Source organism: Dysidea avara, chromosome 1 (assembly GCF_963678975.1).
Source record: "Dysidea avara chromosome 1, odDysAvar1.4, whole genome shotgun sequence".
Classification (NCBI taxonomy): domain Eukaryota; kingdom Metazoa; phylum Porifera; class Demospongiae; order Dictyoceratida; family Dysideidae; genus Dysidea; species Dysidea avara.
This window is the reverse complement of record NC_089272.1, coordinates 9,896,415-9,913,955: the sequence shown is the minus strand read 5'-3', so window position 1 is coordinate 9,913,955 and position 17,541 is coordinate 9,896,415. Positions and strand designations below refer to the sequence as shown.

General features: G+C 37.8%; 1 protein-coding gene across 3 annotated transcripts; it reads left to right on the top strand.

Moving 5' to 3' along the window:
* Positions 1-2,542: 2,542 nt before the first annotated feature.
* On the top strand, positions 2,543-15,509 carry LOC136255067 (zinc finger protein 431-like). Of its 3 annotated transcripts, XM_066047790.1 has the most exons (9): positions 2,543-2,707; positions 4,118-4,234; positions 6,173-6,216; positions 6,281-6,450; positions 7,762-8,147; positions 8,762-9,042; positions 9,098-9,136; positions 11,420-11,657; positions 13,747-15,509. In XM_066047790.1, the coding sequence occupies exons 1-9, from the start codon at positions 2,653-2,655 to the stop codon at positions 15,399-15,401; spliced, it is 2,985 nt and encodes a 994-aa protein (XP_065903862.1). In that variant the 5' UTR covers positions 2,543-2,652; the 3' UTR covers positions 15,402-15,509. The 3 variants fall into 3 exon arrangements, with proteins under 3 accessions (XP_065903862.1, XP_065903868.1, XP_065903873.1); XM_066047796.1 differs by lacking the exon at positions 9,098-9,136 and having other exon boundaries at positions 2,544-2,707; XM_066047801.1 differs by lacking the exons at positions 2,543-2,707; positions 4,118-4,234; positions 6,173-6,216 and having other exon boundaries at positions 6,310-6,450; positions 7,762-7,993; positions 8,050-8,147.
* Positions 15,510-17,541: the final 2,032 nt, after the last annotated feature.

Here is a 17,541-nt window from a genome sequence, read left to right as displayed (position 1 = left end):
CATAAGTGTAGAGTTACGGGCAAAGGCCTTTTTGCAAAACTGACACCTGCGAGGCTTTTCCCCAGTATGAGCTTTTAAATGATATTGAAGATGAAGAGGTCTGGAAAATTCCTTACTACAATAGTGACATTGATGAGGTTTTTCCCCTGTGTGAACTTTTAAATGAGCTCGTAGATTACTAGAATCTAAAAAATGATTTTCAACAATATTGACAATGGTAGGACTTCTCTCCAGTATGAGTTCTTAAATCGACTTTAAGTGTGGACTTTAATGCAAAACTTCTTTTACAACATTGGCATTGGTGGGGCTTCTCTCCAGAATGAGTCAGCAAATGACGCTTTAACTGACTTTTGAATCTAAATGATTTATGACACTGGAGTGAATTCTCTCCAGTATTTTTGTGTGAACTAGTCACTAGTAGGAACCACCGGCAGGCAAATTTATAGTTGGTGTCTGTGATATGTCTTCATGTCTCCTGATATGTTGTTGAAGGTTGATCAGTGTAGCGTAGAGAAAATACGAGCCTCACAATTTTTAGTGGTATTGTAGGACATCTCCGCTTTAATTTAGCCATGCCCACCAACAGAGTTCATGCTTTTTGCAACAAATACACCAGTGTTAAACCACAGAAGAAGGTAAATAAATATCTTTCAAGAGTAGAGGTGTGCTTTAAAGTTGACATTCAGGATATTTCCATTGAAACACTGACAGTATTTTTATCTCCTAAATGAAGGAGATGCAAGCAAGGTGGAAAAATGAAGTTATGCGAAACCACCTCCTGACCACCTACATATGCTAGCCTTAGTGTCCTATCACAAATACTGTCATGGAAATTGAAAGACTTTCTTTCTCTACCTTATATGGGTGAAACAAAAAGGACGAAAATGTTGCTTTGTGCATCCACAGAAGGTACACCATTCCATTTCTAGGTGGTATTTGCGATTGAGGCACCAAGACTAACAAATGTGGTTGGTCAGAAAGTTGCTTCTCGTAACTTCATTTTTCCACCTTGCATGCATCTCCTTCATTTAGGAGCCAAAAATACTGTGTTCCAATGAAAATATCCTGAATATCAACTTTAAAGCACACCTCTACTCTTGAAAGATATTTATTTACCTTCTTCTGCGGTTTAGCACTGGTGCATTTGTTGCAAAAAGCATGAACTCTGTTGGTGGGCATGGCTAAATTAAAGCGGAGGGTGTCCTACAATGCCACTAAAAATTGTGAGGCTCGTACTCCCTCTATGCTAAAGATAATGAAACAATTTTTTGGCCATTAATAGCTAATGAGTACAGGTATATTCCGTACAAATTTGAAATAAATTGGACATTGTTTACTGGTAGTAATAATCAAAGTCCGAAAACTGATAGTTTTGTTCGAGCATAGAATTTATCGGACTAAGCATACTATTGGCTGTAACTCTTATTAAGCTATTAATCATGCATAGCTGATTATCAGAGGATAATTATTGCTTGGTGTAGCCTACCTATTGGTACAATAATCTAAGCTGCAGGATTTCCAGGAAGTGAATGGCAGCTGTCCGAACATTGGATTGTGCGATAATTGATACTTTACTCTATACATATAAAAGCTTCACCACAGATGTGCAAGGTGATATTCAGGGTCAATTGCATTTCCTTGGCTTGCTGTGTTCCTTTATATCTTCAATCCACAACAAGATCGATAGACACAATCCAAAACTATGTAATCGTCATAGCAACAGCTTTCCGCCATTTTGAATGGGGCCAATATCAATTATAACCGTACTAGCGGCTGACCATCCAGGCGCTCCTTGTACATGTAAACAAGGAAATTAGTGTCGCCAGCCCTTGTTCATCACCTGATAATCACCTGCCTTTAGCCAGAACAAGGAATTTACGGCATTGAAAGCGTCCATGGACTATTGTTTGACAATACCACTTAGTTCGAGCTTTCTTCATCGATGAATTTCAATGCAGTCAGTCAGTGATTATTGAAATTGGCCCCATTCAAAATGGCGTCCAAAAAGTGGGCGTGGTTTTGGATAGTGTCTTTTTCCCCCTTAATACTTAATGATAAAGAGAAAAAAGCGGTCTGGCCAAGCGAGACTATGGTTGACCTACAATGCCAAATTTTACCTGGGGACAATATCTGTACTAAGGTCTAATTTCTGATATCTCTACTGAGGCTCCTCGGCTCATAGTAAACACTTCATACCGAGCTTCATACAGACTCTGCCTCCAGTATTTAACTAGCAATACAGATAAATATCTGAAAGCTTAGGAAAACTACCAACTACTTGACATGCAGGAGTTTCGGCCACTAGACATGCCAGACAGTTTGTGTGGGGGGGGTTTTATTGCTGCCCCCCACAACACCGAGACAACCAAAACCGAAAAAAAAACATTTATACTTTCTTGTCACTCAGATAGCGTTGTACAGTGCTGCCTATTGGTACACTCCATGTTACCGACTAATCAACTGACAACCCCTGAGCACCCAGCTCTGCAGCTGCAGCTGCTTGGACTTATTTAAAGCGCACTACTTTCTGATTGATGGCACGCCCCAAATCCTTAATCACAATTTACGCAAAATCTAACCACTGTTTTGGCGGGGCGGCACCTACACCTCCCTCGTGTTACGATCGAGATAGTAGACCAACATCAACTCGACATGCTAGGCAGAGCGCAGAATACCGGTACAAGGAAGAGAACGCGTGAACGCTTTGGTGAGTTTGATGTTCGCTTTGATGTATGCTGACGCGCATAAACAGTACACTGCATCAAAGGAATGTTATATTGCACACGTTTGTGTTTCATGTTTTAACTTGTGTTTGATGTTCTGTCTTTTATCGTACTGTGCCCCCTCCCCCCAATCCTTTTCTCTCTCCCATCCACACTGACTCAATTGACTGTTCAAGGTTATGCCCACACTTGATGGTGCCATGACAGCAGTGCTCTGCTGTGCTGTGTGTGATCCGCCCAATTAAACTTGAGACAGTTGATGGTGCAGCAGTGCTGTGTCCTGTAGAAATGACGTGCAAGTTGTAAGGCTGTGACAAAGTGCTCCACAATCTTCAGACCACTTCTGGTAGCTGTACTCATTGTAACAGCTGATTTCAGTGTGTGCATTTGTGCTGTGTAGCAGCTGTTTAAATATCCAGGCTTGTATAACTTGCTCATCTCTCGAAATTTTTCAATGAAGTTTTCTGGGGAAGATTTGAATGTTGTACAGGAGTTGGAGACATCTCAGTTTACGCTCTTTCACCAGAACAGTGCGATGCATTTTTAAAAAGTGAACTAAATAGGTCAGTGGTAAAGGTGAAATTTCGATTTAATGTCAACATCAATATTGTGATCTTTGTTGACTTTGATCACCATGGTGCAAATTGGCTGTTTACAGACACAGCCCTATATCAAATGTTATGTGTAACTATTTTATCTAGGTGCTGGTTGTGTTGATGACAACCACGATTTAGTATCAGAGTATTGCTTTGTTCTTTCGATAAACTTCATCATGCTAGAGAATATTTTGATAGGGGACTAGGCTAGTGTGATGGAAGGTATTTGGAAAAGCAACGGCTGAAGTGAAATGAATTACACTCTAGTTAGTGTAATTCATTCTATTGTAACATCTGTAGCTCTCCTATAGTTTAGAGGCAATGTGAAACTTGAAAATTTAAGTTATGGCTTTAATTGACTTGTCTCTATTATGCAGTACAGATGTCAAGTAATTTGTTTTTAAAAAATGGTGTCACTCAGCCTTTACTCCATAGCATGTTCCCTAATGGCATGTTAGCTTGTAAAATTTGGCATCGAGCATTGCAGACACCACGGGGACGCATGCACACACTACACACACACACACACACACACACACACACACATACATACATACACACACTACACACACACTACATACACACACACTACACACTCACACTACACACGCACACGCACACTACACACATACATACATACATACACTACACACACACCCTACACATACACACACACACACACACACACTACAGACTACACACACACACACACACACACACACACACACACACACACACACACACACACACAGAGTTAAACTAGCATGTATTATATGCCATGTGTCTATTGTTTTACAGATATCAATTCTGTTACTGCTCCTGCAATGAAGAAGTTTAGAAGATGCAAGGAGACAAAACGTGGAGCAATCATCTACAAGGACTGGTCACCTTCTGTAGTTGTCAGAAGACTACCAGGTGAGAGTAAACCTGTGTACCTGTACATGTAATATTGTGTGTTGTGTGTGTGTGTGTGCGTGTGTGTGTGTGTGTGTGTGTGCGTGTGTGTGTGGGTGTGTGTGTGGGTGTGTGTGTGTGTGTGTGTGTGTGTGTGTGTGTGTGTGTGTGTGTGTGTGTGTGTGTGTGTGTGTGTGTGTGTGTGTGTGTGTGTGTGTGTGTGAGAGAGAGAGAGAGAGAGAGAGCTTACACTATACACACAAGGTAGTTAATAATTTTAATGGGTGTACATGTACTCACAAAATCAGCTACATTGATAATGGCGTAATATCTGTGTTTGTACAGTTAAACAGGTCTACTACACAAAAAATCCTTATCCTCCAATCAACTACCTAACTATTGTCATGTGTTAGGCTAAGCGTAACTTGAATAACACCATCGTGGCAGCCAAGTTTGTCACTTCTGGTAGAAAACGATAGAAATTTCTTTGGATTTTTGCTGCAGTGGTTCGCAGGGTTCTTCGTATGCCATGATATTCACCCTCAACATTATTAGTCTATTATTGACTCGAAGTATCGGTGTTTTGATTTTATTGGTCAGCTTCTGGTGGCAGCACAATCTGTGTGGCATTTTGACGACAAACAAAATGTTTCTTCCTTGGACAAGCAGAGCAGCAACTGTTCTGTGGGTCAGCAACAACCAGTACTAGGTAAAGTGCCTGCATACAGAGTATGGTTAAAATAAAAACTTGTTAGCCATCTGGCTGAGCCCTGTATATGCTGAAATTTCATCAAAATGATGTGATTTATGTGAACAAATACCAGAATCAGTGATGAATCAGTGAAACGGTCTCCAACAACAAGGATACAAAAAGTTTATAAACGCCTAACGATATGGCTATCTTGCTCAGTAAACACAGATCAATCTAATGCATGAAACCAGCACTCGACTTGATTGAAATTGAAATTGTGGAAAATACAACTATACTCCATTTCAATGAATTTAAAATCACTTTAAATCAAATGACAATAAGTTAGTACACATTAGGTTCCGAATCTTGTTTAGCCCAGCAGTCTAAGACTCACCTATGATACCATCACGGTATAAGACTCATTTGCGCTGGCCCAGACCACACTTGAGCAAACTACTAACACAAATATTTACAGAAGGAGCATACTGCAAGGTTCGTTTTCAGAAATGAAAGTGATTTCATAGGTGTTTGTTACGGTCTGAATTTTGATCACATGAGTGTCTATTTCATGCATTGGTATATGTTTACTGGACATGATAGCCATATTGTTAGGCGTTTATAAGCCCCGTATCATCATGGCATACGAAGAACCCTGCGAACTACTGCAGCAAAAAAAAAACTTGTAATTTTTAGAAATTTTTATCGTTTTCTACCAGAAGAAAGTGATAAACTTGGCTGGAACACTAGTGTTTAACCTAACAAGTGACAATAGTTATGTAGGTACTGTAATTCATTGGAGGATATTGAATGTTTTTTGTGCTACCTATATGATTTGGCCTTAATAATGAAGTTTATAATGAGGTCATAAACTACAGTTTAGCTGTGTTTAGGACCCTAATAGTGGAAGCCACTATAATGGGGTGGTCTTATTAAAAAGGTGGCTGCTAAATGAGGTTTACTTATGTAAATAAAATTTTCACCACAAAGTAAGATATGTATCTTTTTTCAGAGTGTTTAGTGTACTGACATGTTGTAATGGCATTTTCTCAAGTCTTAGCAGTTATATAACTGTGATGAGAGGCTGGGCAGCAATTACATGGTGTTTAAGTTATAACTGTAAACCACATAGTGCTATATTTCATGTATATATATATATATACGTACATGTTGAACTTGAAGTCCAAGTACTGTGCTTCATTATCTCTTTTAATCTTGTTTCTTAACCAAAAGTGAGAACTTACATGTATGTGCTCTATTTGTATCTACAGCTTCCTCAGTTGAGGGCAGGTGTTGTGGAAAGATTACTGTTGAGGTAAGAGTGCTACAGCATTATCCTACAAAATAAATATTATGCCAAATGTACTGAACGTGTTTAGGATAAGAGAAAGCCACAAATGAATACAGCACCCAAGAAGAAATGTGTGAACCCTTTAACTTCTGTGACTAGTAAACCGCAGCATACATCTGGACCGTTGTCAAGTGGTAACCAGAAAGACGTGGTCAGTGAAATAACATCACCAGTACAAGGACCAACTGTAGATACTAAGTGAGTTACATATTGTATCCATTAAGTGGTCACATGTGTATGAGTTGATATTATCATGTGTTCTAAAATGTTGACCAAATTGATAGTTTCATGTATACCCAATCTCACTAAACTGAGCCCTCGATTATGTGAATAGTAAAAGTGACTGTTCTATTAGAGTAGTTTACATATAAGTGTGCATTTGCTATCATTTATCTGAACATTTTACTTGGACCGACATACAGGTGTTCAGAAAATGGACTCCTAATGTACATAATTGACACATATCTATAGTAAAACTACAATCAGTGGCATATTGCCAGCCGCCATGAATACCACGGCTTTTGACTCTCACTTCCAGTCTGACAGGTTGAGTTCCAGTTACTAGGGCTTGGTTTAGATTGTGGTTGCCAAGGTTCCCGCTGTGCTTCTGTCACCATTAGCTGCAAGCTTTTAAAGTGTACTTTGTAAATCCCTAGTAGTAGCAGATTGGGAGCTTTATTACGTCAAAATGTGGAAAGGGTTATGTATATATAGTACATTTGTAATTGTAAGTTAGCATTAATTTTACAATTTGTGCTCTAATAGAGCAGTCAGATATATGGGGTAGGTAGTATCTCAGTTATATTGTAAAACTGCACTATTTTGATGGAATACCAGTATCGTCAAAAGTTCTGGAAATGATATCACAATATCAAGATTACCACAGTAAACATGATCCATGTAAACATATGCATGCATGGCAGGACATCACACTGCTGCTGTTGTAGCCCTAGGAAAGGGAAGGATTCTGATCCAGATTGGAGATCCTAAAGATTTAGGTAATCTAATAGAGCAGTCACCAATACTCTAATAGAGCGGTCAAGTGCACTCTGTCATTGTCTTTAGTTTTTCAATTTTTATACATTTCTACGGTGATGCAAAACTGAGTATGAGTTTCTATTGCTATAGTCAGCAGTTTTTAAGTCATGCATGGGAATTTATAGAACTGAATTTATGTCATTCACTTGGGCATACAAGATACATCCTCACTACACTTAATTGTAGCAGAATTGAAGCCTACCTGATGTCTGTATCTCCATGGATAGTTCAATGAATGCTACATGCCATGTGTTATGTTATTTGTACATCCATTCATGCTGCTGTTCTGTGTCACTTGTGTAGGCAGGTATAGTTTAGAGCACCTGTCAAAATTTGAAAGACACATTGTGATAATTAGTATATTTTTCCCATATTATATCGTGATAGTAAAATTCAGCTCTAGTCAGATACAGATTACTCTTGTTTCAGCACACACCATTGTTTTACAAATACATACGTGTATACTTCTAGCCATAGAAAGTCCACACGATTGGCTAAAATGATTCCTAACTACTACGGTGACCTGGTGATATTGGATGATGACATTGAATTTGATGATGAAGGCATCACTAATGGTGTTAGTAATAAGATTGTCAAGGGTGATGATGATGATGACGATGATGATTATCATGGCAGTAACCATGACGATGATGATATTGACGTCGAAGGTGTCAGTGATGATGATGATATTGATGTTGAGACTGTTAGTGATGATGATGATGTTGAGACTGTTAGTGATCATGGTAATGTTGATCATAGTCAAGTTGATCATAGTCAAGTTGATGAGCATCATAATGGTATTATTGGCCGTAATAATGATCATGATAATGATGGTGATGACAAGGATGATATTATCTGTAAGTGTGATGAAACAAGTTTTTGTGTTCATGTGTGTCCATACGTGTGTGTGTGTGTGCGTGTGTGTGTGTGTGTAGTGTAGTGTGTATATGATAAAGTGTAAGTTTTTGTGTTCATGTGTGTCCATACATGGGTGTGTTTGTGTAGTATGTTTGTGTGTGTGTGTGTGTGTGTGTAGTGTGTGTACAAGTGCAAGAAATACAAATATTTTTGTCATTACACATAGTCAGGGAAACAATGGACCAGCCCATAAACTACCCACCCAGATGCTAAGGGAAATCCTCAGGACTAGTACTAGTGTGAAGGTGTGGGCACCCAAAGTCCTACCTGTACATCACCCATTGTGTTATAGAGGTTTTGCTGGATGTGTTCCTGAGTCACATGCATGCATACAAATATAGATTATCTTTGGATTTTATTCATCTTAGAGAGTGAAGGTTCTCTACAGCAATTTCTAAAATCATAACACGAAATTTTGGCACAGAGATATGTTTAACTGCAATTGTATACAGAAATCTGTGGTGAAACTATTAAACTAATATTGAGGCTTTAGAAAACCTAGTCATAATGTATTGTTGGTACCAGTATTTTACTGCTTTGTTTTTTTTTGTAGTTTGTGAGGATTGCCATGCACCTTATCATGGTGACTGTCCAGTACATGGTCCTCTAATACCATTGGATGAATCCCGGGGGTGGGACCAAGACTCAAAATCCTTTACCAGTGTACCAGTACCACTACAAGTTACAGTGAAGATGTCCTCCATTATGAATGCTGGCAAGGGAGTGTTTGCCAAAGAGTTTATACCCAGAAGGACTAGGATTGGTCCCTACAAGGGAGAAGTGGTACAGAAAGAAGATATAACTGATAAAACTGATACAAGTTACTTCTGGGAAGTGAGTTACACTATGAATAGTATGTGTTTACATATGCCGTTATATACTCTACTAGGACAGTCAGACAACTGTTACAGTACTACATTACTTACTGGTACTTTAGGTGTCTTGTATTTATATACATGTATCAAGACACAAGGTAGTGCGTTGTGCGGCCGAACAAGATGGTGCACTATAGGGATGCACTGATACTACTTTTAACCAGCTGATACATTTTTGGTGTTAAATTGGCCAATACCTGATACTTTGACATAGATGCATTATTACAAGTATCTCCACTGCTGTTTAACCCTTAAACTGGCATAGAACTTTTGGGGAATGTGTATTTACATATTACAAGCATACATGGCAACTTTAAATTGGGTAACTTAACTCCTACAGCCTAAAACTACTCGAAAGTCTTTTTACTGGTCTACTTGGAGAAGTCTGTAACTACGAAGGCTCACTTGTTATGAAGCATTGAAGGATGATGATGTGCGATTCTGGTTTCTTGCCACATGTTTAGTTTTGATTGTTGGTTTAATCACACGAGTCATACAGTATATGGCCTGACGGAGAATTTAATGGAAAAGCAAGCAATGTTTGTTTCAAGTTGATATGAGCAACCACCATCGAGTTGAGGATCATTTTGTAAAGGTATGTAGGGCTTGCATGTTCCTTTGCTGGAAGCTGCTTACATGGCAAGTTTTGGCCAGAGAGTTTAGTGTTACAGTAAACCCCAGGTACCATTCTACTCCTTATTACGTCACGAGTAGAATGGTGTAAATTAAATTGCATAGTGATAGGAACTATGCTTCGAAAGTTACAGCACTTTGTCTAATGCACTCATATTAGATCCAGTTTTCTGGATTATGTAAGTTTCAGGCTGCTAATGTCTGATACCACTGTTGTTGATTTTATGGCCATAGATTCATTATAATCAATCATCATGTATGGCTTCAATGAATCTTGTTTTGTGGCTTACTGCCATAACAATCATCATCACTGGCTTCTTTCAAGTAGTTTTGGTTATATCAGGAGCTTATGAGAGCCAAAGGTGCCTTTGGCGCTTATAAGCTCCTGGTTATATGTTTTGAAGAAACATTGTAATGTCCATTCCACATGCTGTCGTGGTATCTGGAACTTAAACCATATCAATACCAATCCTATACAAGCAAAGATGGCCGGTACTGATAAAAATATCACTATCAGTACATCCCTAGTGCACTACACCAGTTTGTTATTGACTGGAATAATTTTAAATTCTTACGTAGCCCCAAGCTAGTACCTTTCTGAACTATTTCTCCTTCATGTACCTTTTAGTAGTAGTCAACTCAGTTGTCTTAGGCATGCTCTAGATGTGGTTCCTCCAAACTTAGCTTCATTTTCACCTCCTTCTTTTTACACATTTCAAATATGGATGTGGAAATGTAATCCAGTCTGGAATAACCAGTCTTACTGCTTATTTAAAAGTATCGAGAAAATGCCAGTTTTAAGTATTTAGTGTGTTGTACTTACCTTGCCAATGGTTGAAGCTATGTGTGCCAAATTTTCACACGTTTAACACAAATTCCTTACCTTCCAGAGCATCCACTCTACAAGTAATCAACAGCTAAGTTTACTGCCCTCTTAGATAGTTTTTAAACCTATCAGGCAATCTCCAAAAAGGGTGCGTGGCAAGGGGCCGGGTGGAGGGCATGAGGCTGTTTTAAAAAATTAAGAGGAAGGCATAGGGATAAATTATACCAAATTATAGGCTCAAAACTGGCTACAATGAAAGGAAATGTACAGAACAGGTCTTTATTCAACACCACAGAGCTGTACAGTCACATGCAGCCATTCCCAGGCTGACCAGAGCTCCATTAAGGCACCAGATTGCACATACGGATCACTACTATGCTTGGGAAAAGCGGCCAGCAAAAGCAGACCGCTTTCAAGTCTAACTGATTTTGATGCTGTATTCATGTAGCTTTATGTTCTTGGTGAACAATCAAATCTGCTGTCATGGGCAATAAGACCAGTTGTCCAGTCACAAATTTGCTTGTGTAGCTAATGTGAGTAACATGTTGTCTGCAACCTCATCCCACTAATTTAATATCCATTTAGTTCCACATGGGGTACTTTGAGATAATAAGTCACTCCCTAGAGATCCTTGGATACATATACATAGGAGAAAACATCCTGACCGCCTGGTAGACTCCTGTAAGCGTTCGAACGTAATCGGATGGCTGCAGGTTCAAGGCTGCCTAGGTCCAGTCATGGATTTTTCTCTACCTTTTCAAACACACTTTCTGTAACAACTTTAAACAGGCTGTAGGACCAGGTGTCCTACAGACCCTCAGCACTTGTGCTGTAAAGCCTTAATAAATAAATTAATTACACATAACTGTTATCTCAGGTTACAAAGAATGGTTCTGAGTCATACTACATTGATGCCAAGAATGAGAAGCATTCTAACTGGTTGAGATTTATCAATTGTGCTAGAAATGAATCTGAGCAGAACTTGCTATCATTTCAATACAAAGGAAACATTTACTGCTACACCATCAAGAGTATCCCACCAGGCACAGAACTATTAGTATGGTATGGTGAGGATTATGTGAAACAACAGAGATTGACTGTGGACCACATGTTTGGTAAGGATATGCTAATATAGTGTTTTGTGTAAAGTGATTTTCAACATACACATGTATGTTATTGTGTAGCTGTCATTGCAGCTGTACCTGGTAGTCTTATTGGACTACTGAATGCTCTATTAGAGTATCTTTATCTTTCCCTCTGAAATAAAAATACTACGCCTAAAACTATATCCATAATATGTGTAAGAGTCTTACAAGAACTCTGAAACAGTTAATTGCTTCACCATATTAGCATGCATTTCTTAGTTATGGACATTTCTGAGATACGGACAGTAGTATGTACCAGACAGGCTGGATAAGAGAGGTTCCACTGTATTAGCCATTGAAGGGATGGCAGTGATAGTTATAATAAATATCATTTCTTTGACTTGTCCCTTTTAGTAACATGCGGCTTTTTGTGTGTGGTGGAATTAATGCTGACTTGTAAAATATTAAAATGGGAATAGGGATTGCTGAAAAAAGCCATGAAACAAGAAGGGATTGCTAGGATGGTAATGTAAACCACAAATCCCTATTTTGATCCACTGTCATGAATTGTAGCTATAGTTACATGTTCCATCATTTTGAGACGAGTCAAAATAGAGATTTGTGGTTTACATTACCACTCTTCTAGTTTCATGGCTTTTTACAGTGATCCCTATTCCCCTTTTACAATTTTTAATCTTTTATTCATCTAGTTTGTGTATAAGACATGACACATATTCCTATGAGTCAGGCCACTATGTCATATGGTTATATTGTCTGAATCATTGTTGTCACACTTGGTGTCCTCACTGAAAACAAACACAAGATGTTATATACAAAGTTAGCTACCAGTCATAAAACTGCTGGCAATCCTGATGAGTACAAGTTAAGCAGCCAATGACTGTTTAGTCCCAGCTGGAGACATGTCTCTACATGGTCTACTTTACATACAGTTAAGCAGTCAGTGTACATATCAATAGTTATACCAGCTGGAGACAGACTCAGACAGTAGCTAGTTTGCACTGATATTGTAGGTTATGATTGGCTGACTAGAAATTTTTTACCACACTCATTCCGTTAATCACACCAATAGTCAGCTGTATTGTGGTTAGCATGTATGCAATGGCTTCCCACAGACAATGTAGCACCATATATGGTGGCAATATAAACTACAATACTCAAACTACCAGTAGCTAAGTAAGGTAAGACTGGAGGTAATGAGCTGTTATTAAAACAGAAGTAGAAGTAGAGTCCTTGTAGCCAACTTCACACTGCAGCAAATATACGTAGTAGTTTACTGAGGCTTGATAGATCACACGTTTAAGTGACCCACCCACGTATACTAATGATGGCAAGAAAAAACCATCTAGGAGCAAGCCTTTGTGCACAGGCTAAGCTTCCTGGACTATTTTGAACTTATGGAACATGTATGTGAGTAAAACTAACTCTTCATTGTGCAACCTTTTATGGCTTTGCATATAGAATGGTATCAGCCTGATTTGGACTGTTTCCACTTTAAAACAAAGTGGAAAATAGGTCATGGACATGAAGGACTCAGTAAGCATGGCTATATAGTTTTTGTCACGATATAGTTGATAGCTTTTGCTGTACATCCATGAAACAAAATAATAATATGAAGATAACCAAATTGCAAATTTCAGTTTTGTGTGAAATGCATGTACTGTTTCCTTTTTACTTGATACTTACTAGTGGACCTATACTCATTGCAAATAACCACCAGAGGGTTGTTTTGAGCTGAAGGATGCTTTTCAAGGTGGTTTTTTTAGGTGTGAATTCTATTAGAATTTTTGCAAAAATGGGCACGATTACTATTATGAACCACTGTCATGGTTTATGATATGCAACCAGGCCTGGAATAATATTGCTTACTTTTTAAAATGATTACACTATAGCATTTTATGCCACTGTGCTGCTGTATAGCCATACTTGGCTTTGTAATAGGTGGAAATATTCTATTCCAGCACTGAGATATGGCCTGTTATGTGCTAGGGTGTGGTTTTGCCCACCTTTCCTGTTTTCACAGACCCATGTGACTGAGTATGTGTAATGTTTGTTGTATCTACAGTAGACACATGTGCATTCTATTATTTTATTTCTACAGCTCCCAACTTTACATGTGTTTACTGCCGAAGACAGTTCATTGAAAAATGCAACTTTGTCCTTCACTTGAAGTACAGTCCAGTGTGTCGCAATGCTAATCCAGCACTGTTCAAATGTGGAAAATGTAGTGAGGCATTTACTACACTGATCAACCTTCAACAACACATCAGGAAACACGAAGAAAATTACTACTTAATATCTACTGGTACACAAGTTGTTAAGCACTCTTCAACTTCAAACGCATTAATGAAAGCTAATCTGAAAGCATCAAAGAAAGCTAATTTGAGAGCTTCAACAAAAGCTAATTCGAAGGCATCGATAAAGAGAGCTTCAACAAAAGCCAATTTGAAAGCATCAACAAAATCTAATTTGAGAGCTTCAACAAAAGCTAACTCGAAAGCATCAACAAAAGTTAATTTGAAAGCATCAACAAAAGTGAATTCAAAGGCATCAGCAAATGCTAGGAAAGGTGTGCAGAAATGTGAAAAGAAATCCCCAGGTTCTGGAGTGAAAGAATACATTTGTCAATACTGTAGTAAGAAATTTGTGCGAAAAGGCAGCCTACGATCACATGTAAGGATTCATACTGGGGAGAAGCCATACCAGTGTCCGTATTGTGATAAAACTTTTGCAGTAACCAGTAACTTACACTCTCATTTGATATTTCATACCGGAGAAAGATCCCATCAGTGCTCACATTGTGATAAGGCGTTTGCCCATAGTAGTACTCTGAGGTCACATATAAGAACTCATACTGGAGAGAAGCCTTTTGTATGTAAATATTGTTCAAAGGGATTTGCCCAAGGTAGTTCTTTGCAGTCTCATTTACGAACTCATACCGGAGAAAAGCCTTACCAATGTAAATATTGCAGCAAGGCGTTTGCATTACGTTCAAATCAGTCAAAACATTTAAGGACTCACACTGGAGAGAAGCCATACAAATGCCCTCTGTGTAATAAGGCTTTTACAATAAGCACTACACTTCAAATTCATTTACATTCCCACACCAACAAAAAGAGTTATCAATGTGAATATTGTGGTAAAACTTTTACTCAAAGTATTTGGTTGAGATTACATGTAAGGACTCATACTAAAGATAAGCGTTATTCATGTCCCTACTGTACAATCGCATTTACAGATAAAAGTGATCTACAAACACATTTACTGACTCATGGTGTAAAACGTCATGTCTGCCACGTGTGTGGCAAAAGACTTTCAGGTACTACTAGCTTAAAATCACATATAAGAAGTCATACGGGAGAAAAACCATTCCATTGCAAGGTTTGTGGTAAAGCATTTTCACTGAACAATTCTCTAAAAGTGCATTTAAGAACTCATACTGGAGAGAAACCTTTCTCATGTCCATATTGTATTAAAAAATTTGCAATTAAAGGTAATTTACAGAAACATGTTAGGATTCATACTGGAGAGAAGCCTTATCCATGTGACCTGTGTGGTAAAGCATTTGCAGAGAAAAGATATTTGAAAAGACATTTAGAAAAACATGTTGACCCTAAAAAGCAATCAAAAGCAAAACTGTACAGAAATGCTGGCCAAAAGTTTATAGAGAAAAAATCTTTGATGAAGCTTTTAAAAAATCGTAAAAAGCTATCAAGAGCACAACTGTACAGAAATGCTGCTAAACAAGTCAAGTAGATTTTAGATGTAATGTATTTATATTTGCAGTTAGCTACGTACATGATTTTAGTATGCATATATTGTATATTACTACAAGCAGTGCACTGTATGCTAGATTTTGTATGACAGATTGCTTTGCATAAATGCGTTATGCTGACACTGCATTTGATTGCCAACATTATACATATTTGGTGTTTAACACCTTACTGGACAATATGCCATATTATCAAATTAAAAGGTATGGCTTCACTGGGTTATCCCCACTGAAGCCTTACATCAAAGTAAAAAAAAGTAGTGAAACCCCAGCAGGTAAGTATCAATAATATCCAAGACAAGGTGATATGTATACGGATCAAAGACAACACAAAGCCACAGTATATCTAAAAAAGAAAAAAGAAATCTTAAGTACAGCAAAAATTATAACAAGTATGATTAATAGCACCTCTGTGGGATAGAAGCCACACTTACACTCATAAGATATCTTTGTTATGACCTCGACTTCTCAGTCTTGTGTGCAACATCCTACTATGGTGGGACTTAACTATAACTTGTACCACTAAAATAATGAAAAGTAAACTATTGAGTTCCCCCAACACTGGATGTGTACACAGTCTATATTATAGCCAGTCATCTAATAACACAAATGTCAGTATTGTAGTAAGCTATATATTCACTATCTATAACTAGTGAAATAAAAACACAATAATTTTGAGAACTTGTCCAGGATCTTAGCAGTGTCTGTATTGTGCATGCTTTTGTGAATTAGATGATCTGAAAATTCACATCACAAGTACACAATTGCAAATTATAAACAATGTATTTTCTAGCTCCTATATATATATCTCCAACTTGTATGCACTTTTGTGACTTAAGTTAAATGTTATCTGGACATCATAAGTAGAAATTTAAAGAAATTGTAAACCCTTTTGGGATCTAAACCTTTATTAATAACACTCAGTGTGGATTATATATAAAAATAATAATACAGCACGTGTGCTAAATGGCAGATTGTATGCAAGTATATCATGTACATGTTAGCATGAACAGCTCATAATATAATTATATGCTTTACAGAACTGTGTCACAAATCAGGTTACAAGAAATTGCAGTATTGAATAATAGACTTCACAATATTTGTATTGTCATGGTAATAAGCAGTGGCGTTACTGGCGTATCTAGAGGTGGCTCAACCACAGAATTGTGGTGCCCTATATAGGTATATGTATTATGCTGGGAGTATGCAAGACTGAGGTAATCTAAATATCGCAACACTCTAATAAAGCAGTCACAGTACTCAGGTAAGCTAGCAAACTATACTAGACTAGAAATCATCTTATGAAATGTACAGCTAGCTAATTATATACTTTTACAGAGTATTACATCTTCAGATCCTGGGCTGCAGCCCATGTCACTACCAAACCAAGAGTCAAGATTACAGAGTTACAGATATACACACACTTAATATTGCATGTTAACTCAATAATTAATCGGTGAACTCTTGGCAAATCTTTAGACAATAATTAGCAAAATAGTGTAAATCCGAAAAATAATATAATAAAAAATAATTATTTTTTAAACTTTGTGTCATATTGTACTACAGCTTACATAGTTAATTTGCACAGCAGCCCAGGGACCAAAATTATGATTGGGGGTTTGAGATTTCGAGACACTTCTCCAAAACTTGTACTGTACAGAGCCACTGGGTTAGCAGAAGCTGTGGGTGTATGTCTTTGATCAATGATCATGAGAGTGGCCAAAAATTATTTTTTCAGGAGTACGTACATTATTAATACTCTAATAGAAGAATTTCATTCGCTCTATCGCCACTCCTTCTTTTGATGTGGTATGCGCAGGTTCACCAGTCATAATAGTGTTAATAAATAAACAAGTACCTGAAAGAAAAATTAGGAATTTTAAGTTTGATTAGGGATCATAGCAAAAAGTAGGGAAACAAGGGAGGTCGCCTACACCTGCAGATATAATTTAGTCTACCCATGACTGAATTAGGGATTATATGTCCACTAGTATATCTGCAGGTGTAGGCGACATCTCTTGTTTCCCAACTTTTTATTTCTATGATCGAACTTAAAATTTCTTATACTTAGCTTTCAGCAGGTGCATTCCTACATAGATAAAAATGGAGTGTAAGGTAGTTACT

Coding starts and splice junctions, on each gene's coding strand:
- LOC136255067 (XM_066047790.1), top strand. CDS start 2,653: ATGCTAGGCAGAGCGCAGAATACCGGTACAAGGAAGAGAACGCGTGAA. Junction 9,043..9,097: donor ATACAAGTTACTTCTGGGAA/GTGAGTTACACT, acceptor ATACTCTACTAG/GACAGTCAGACAACTGTTAC. Junction 11,658..13,746: donor GACTGTGGACCACATGTTTG/GTAAGGATATGC, acceptor TTATTTCTACAG/CTCCCAACTTTACATGTGTT.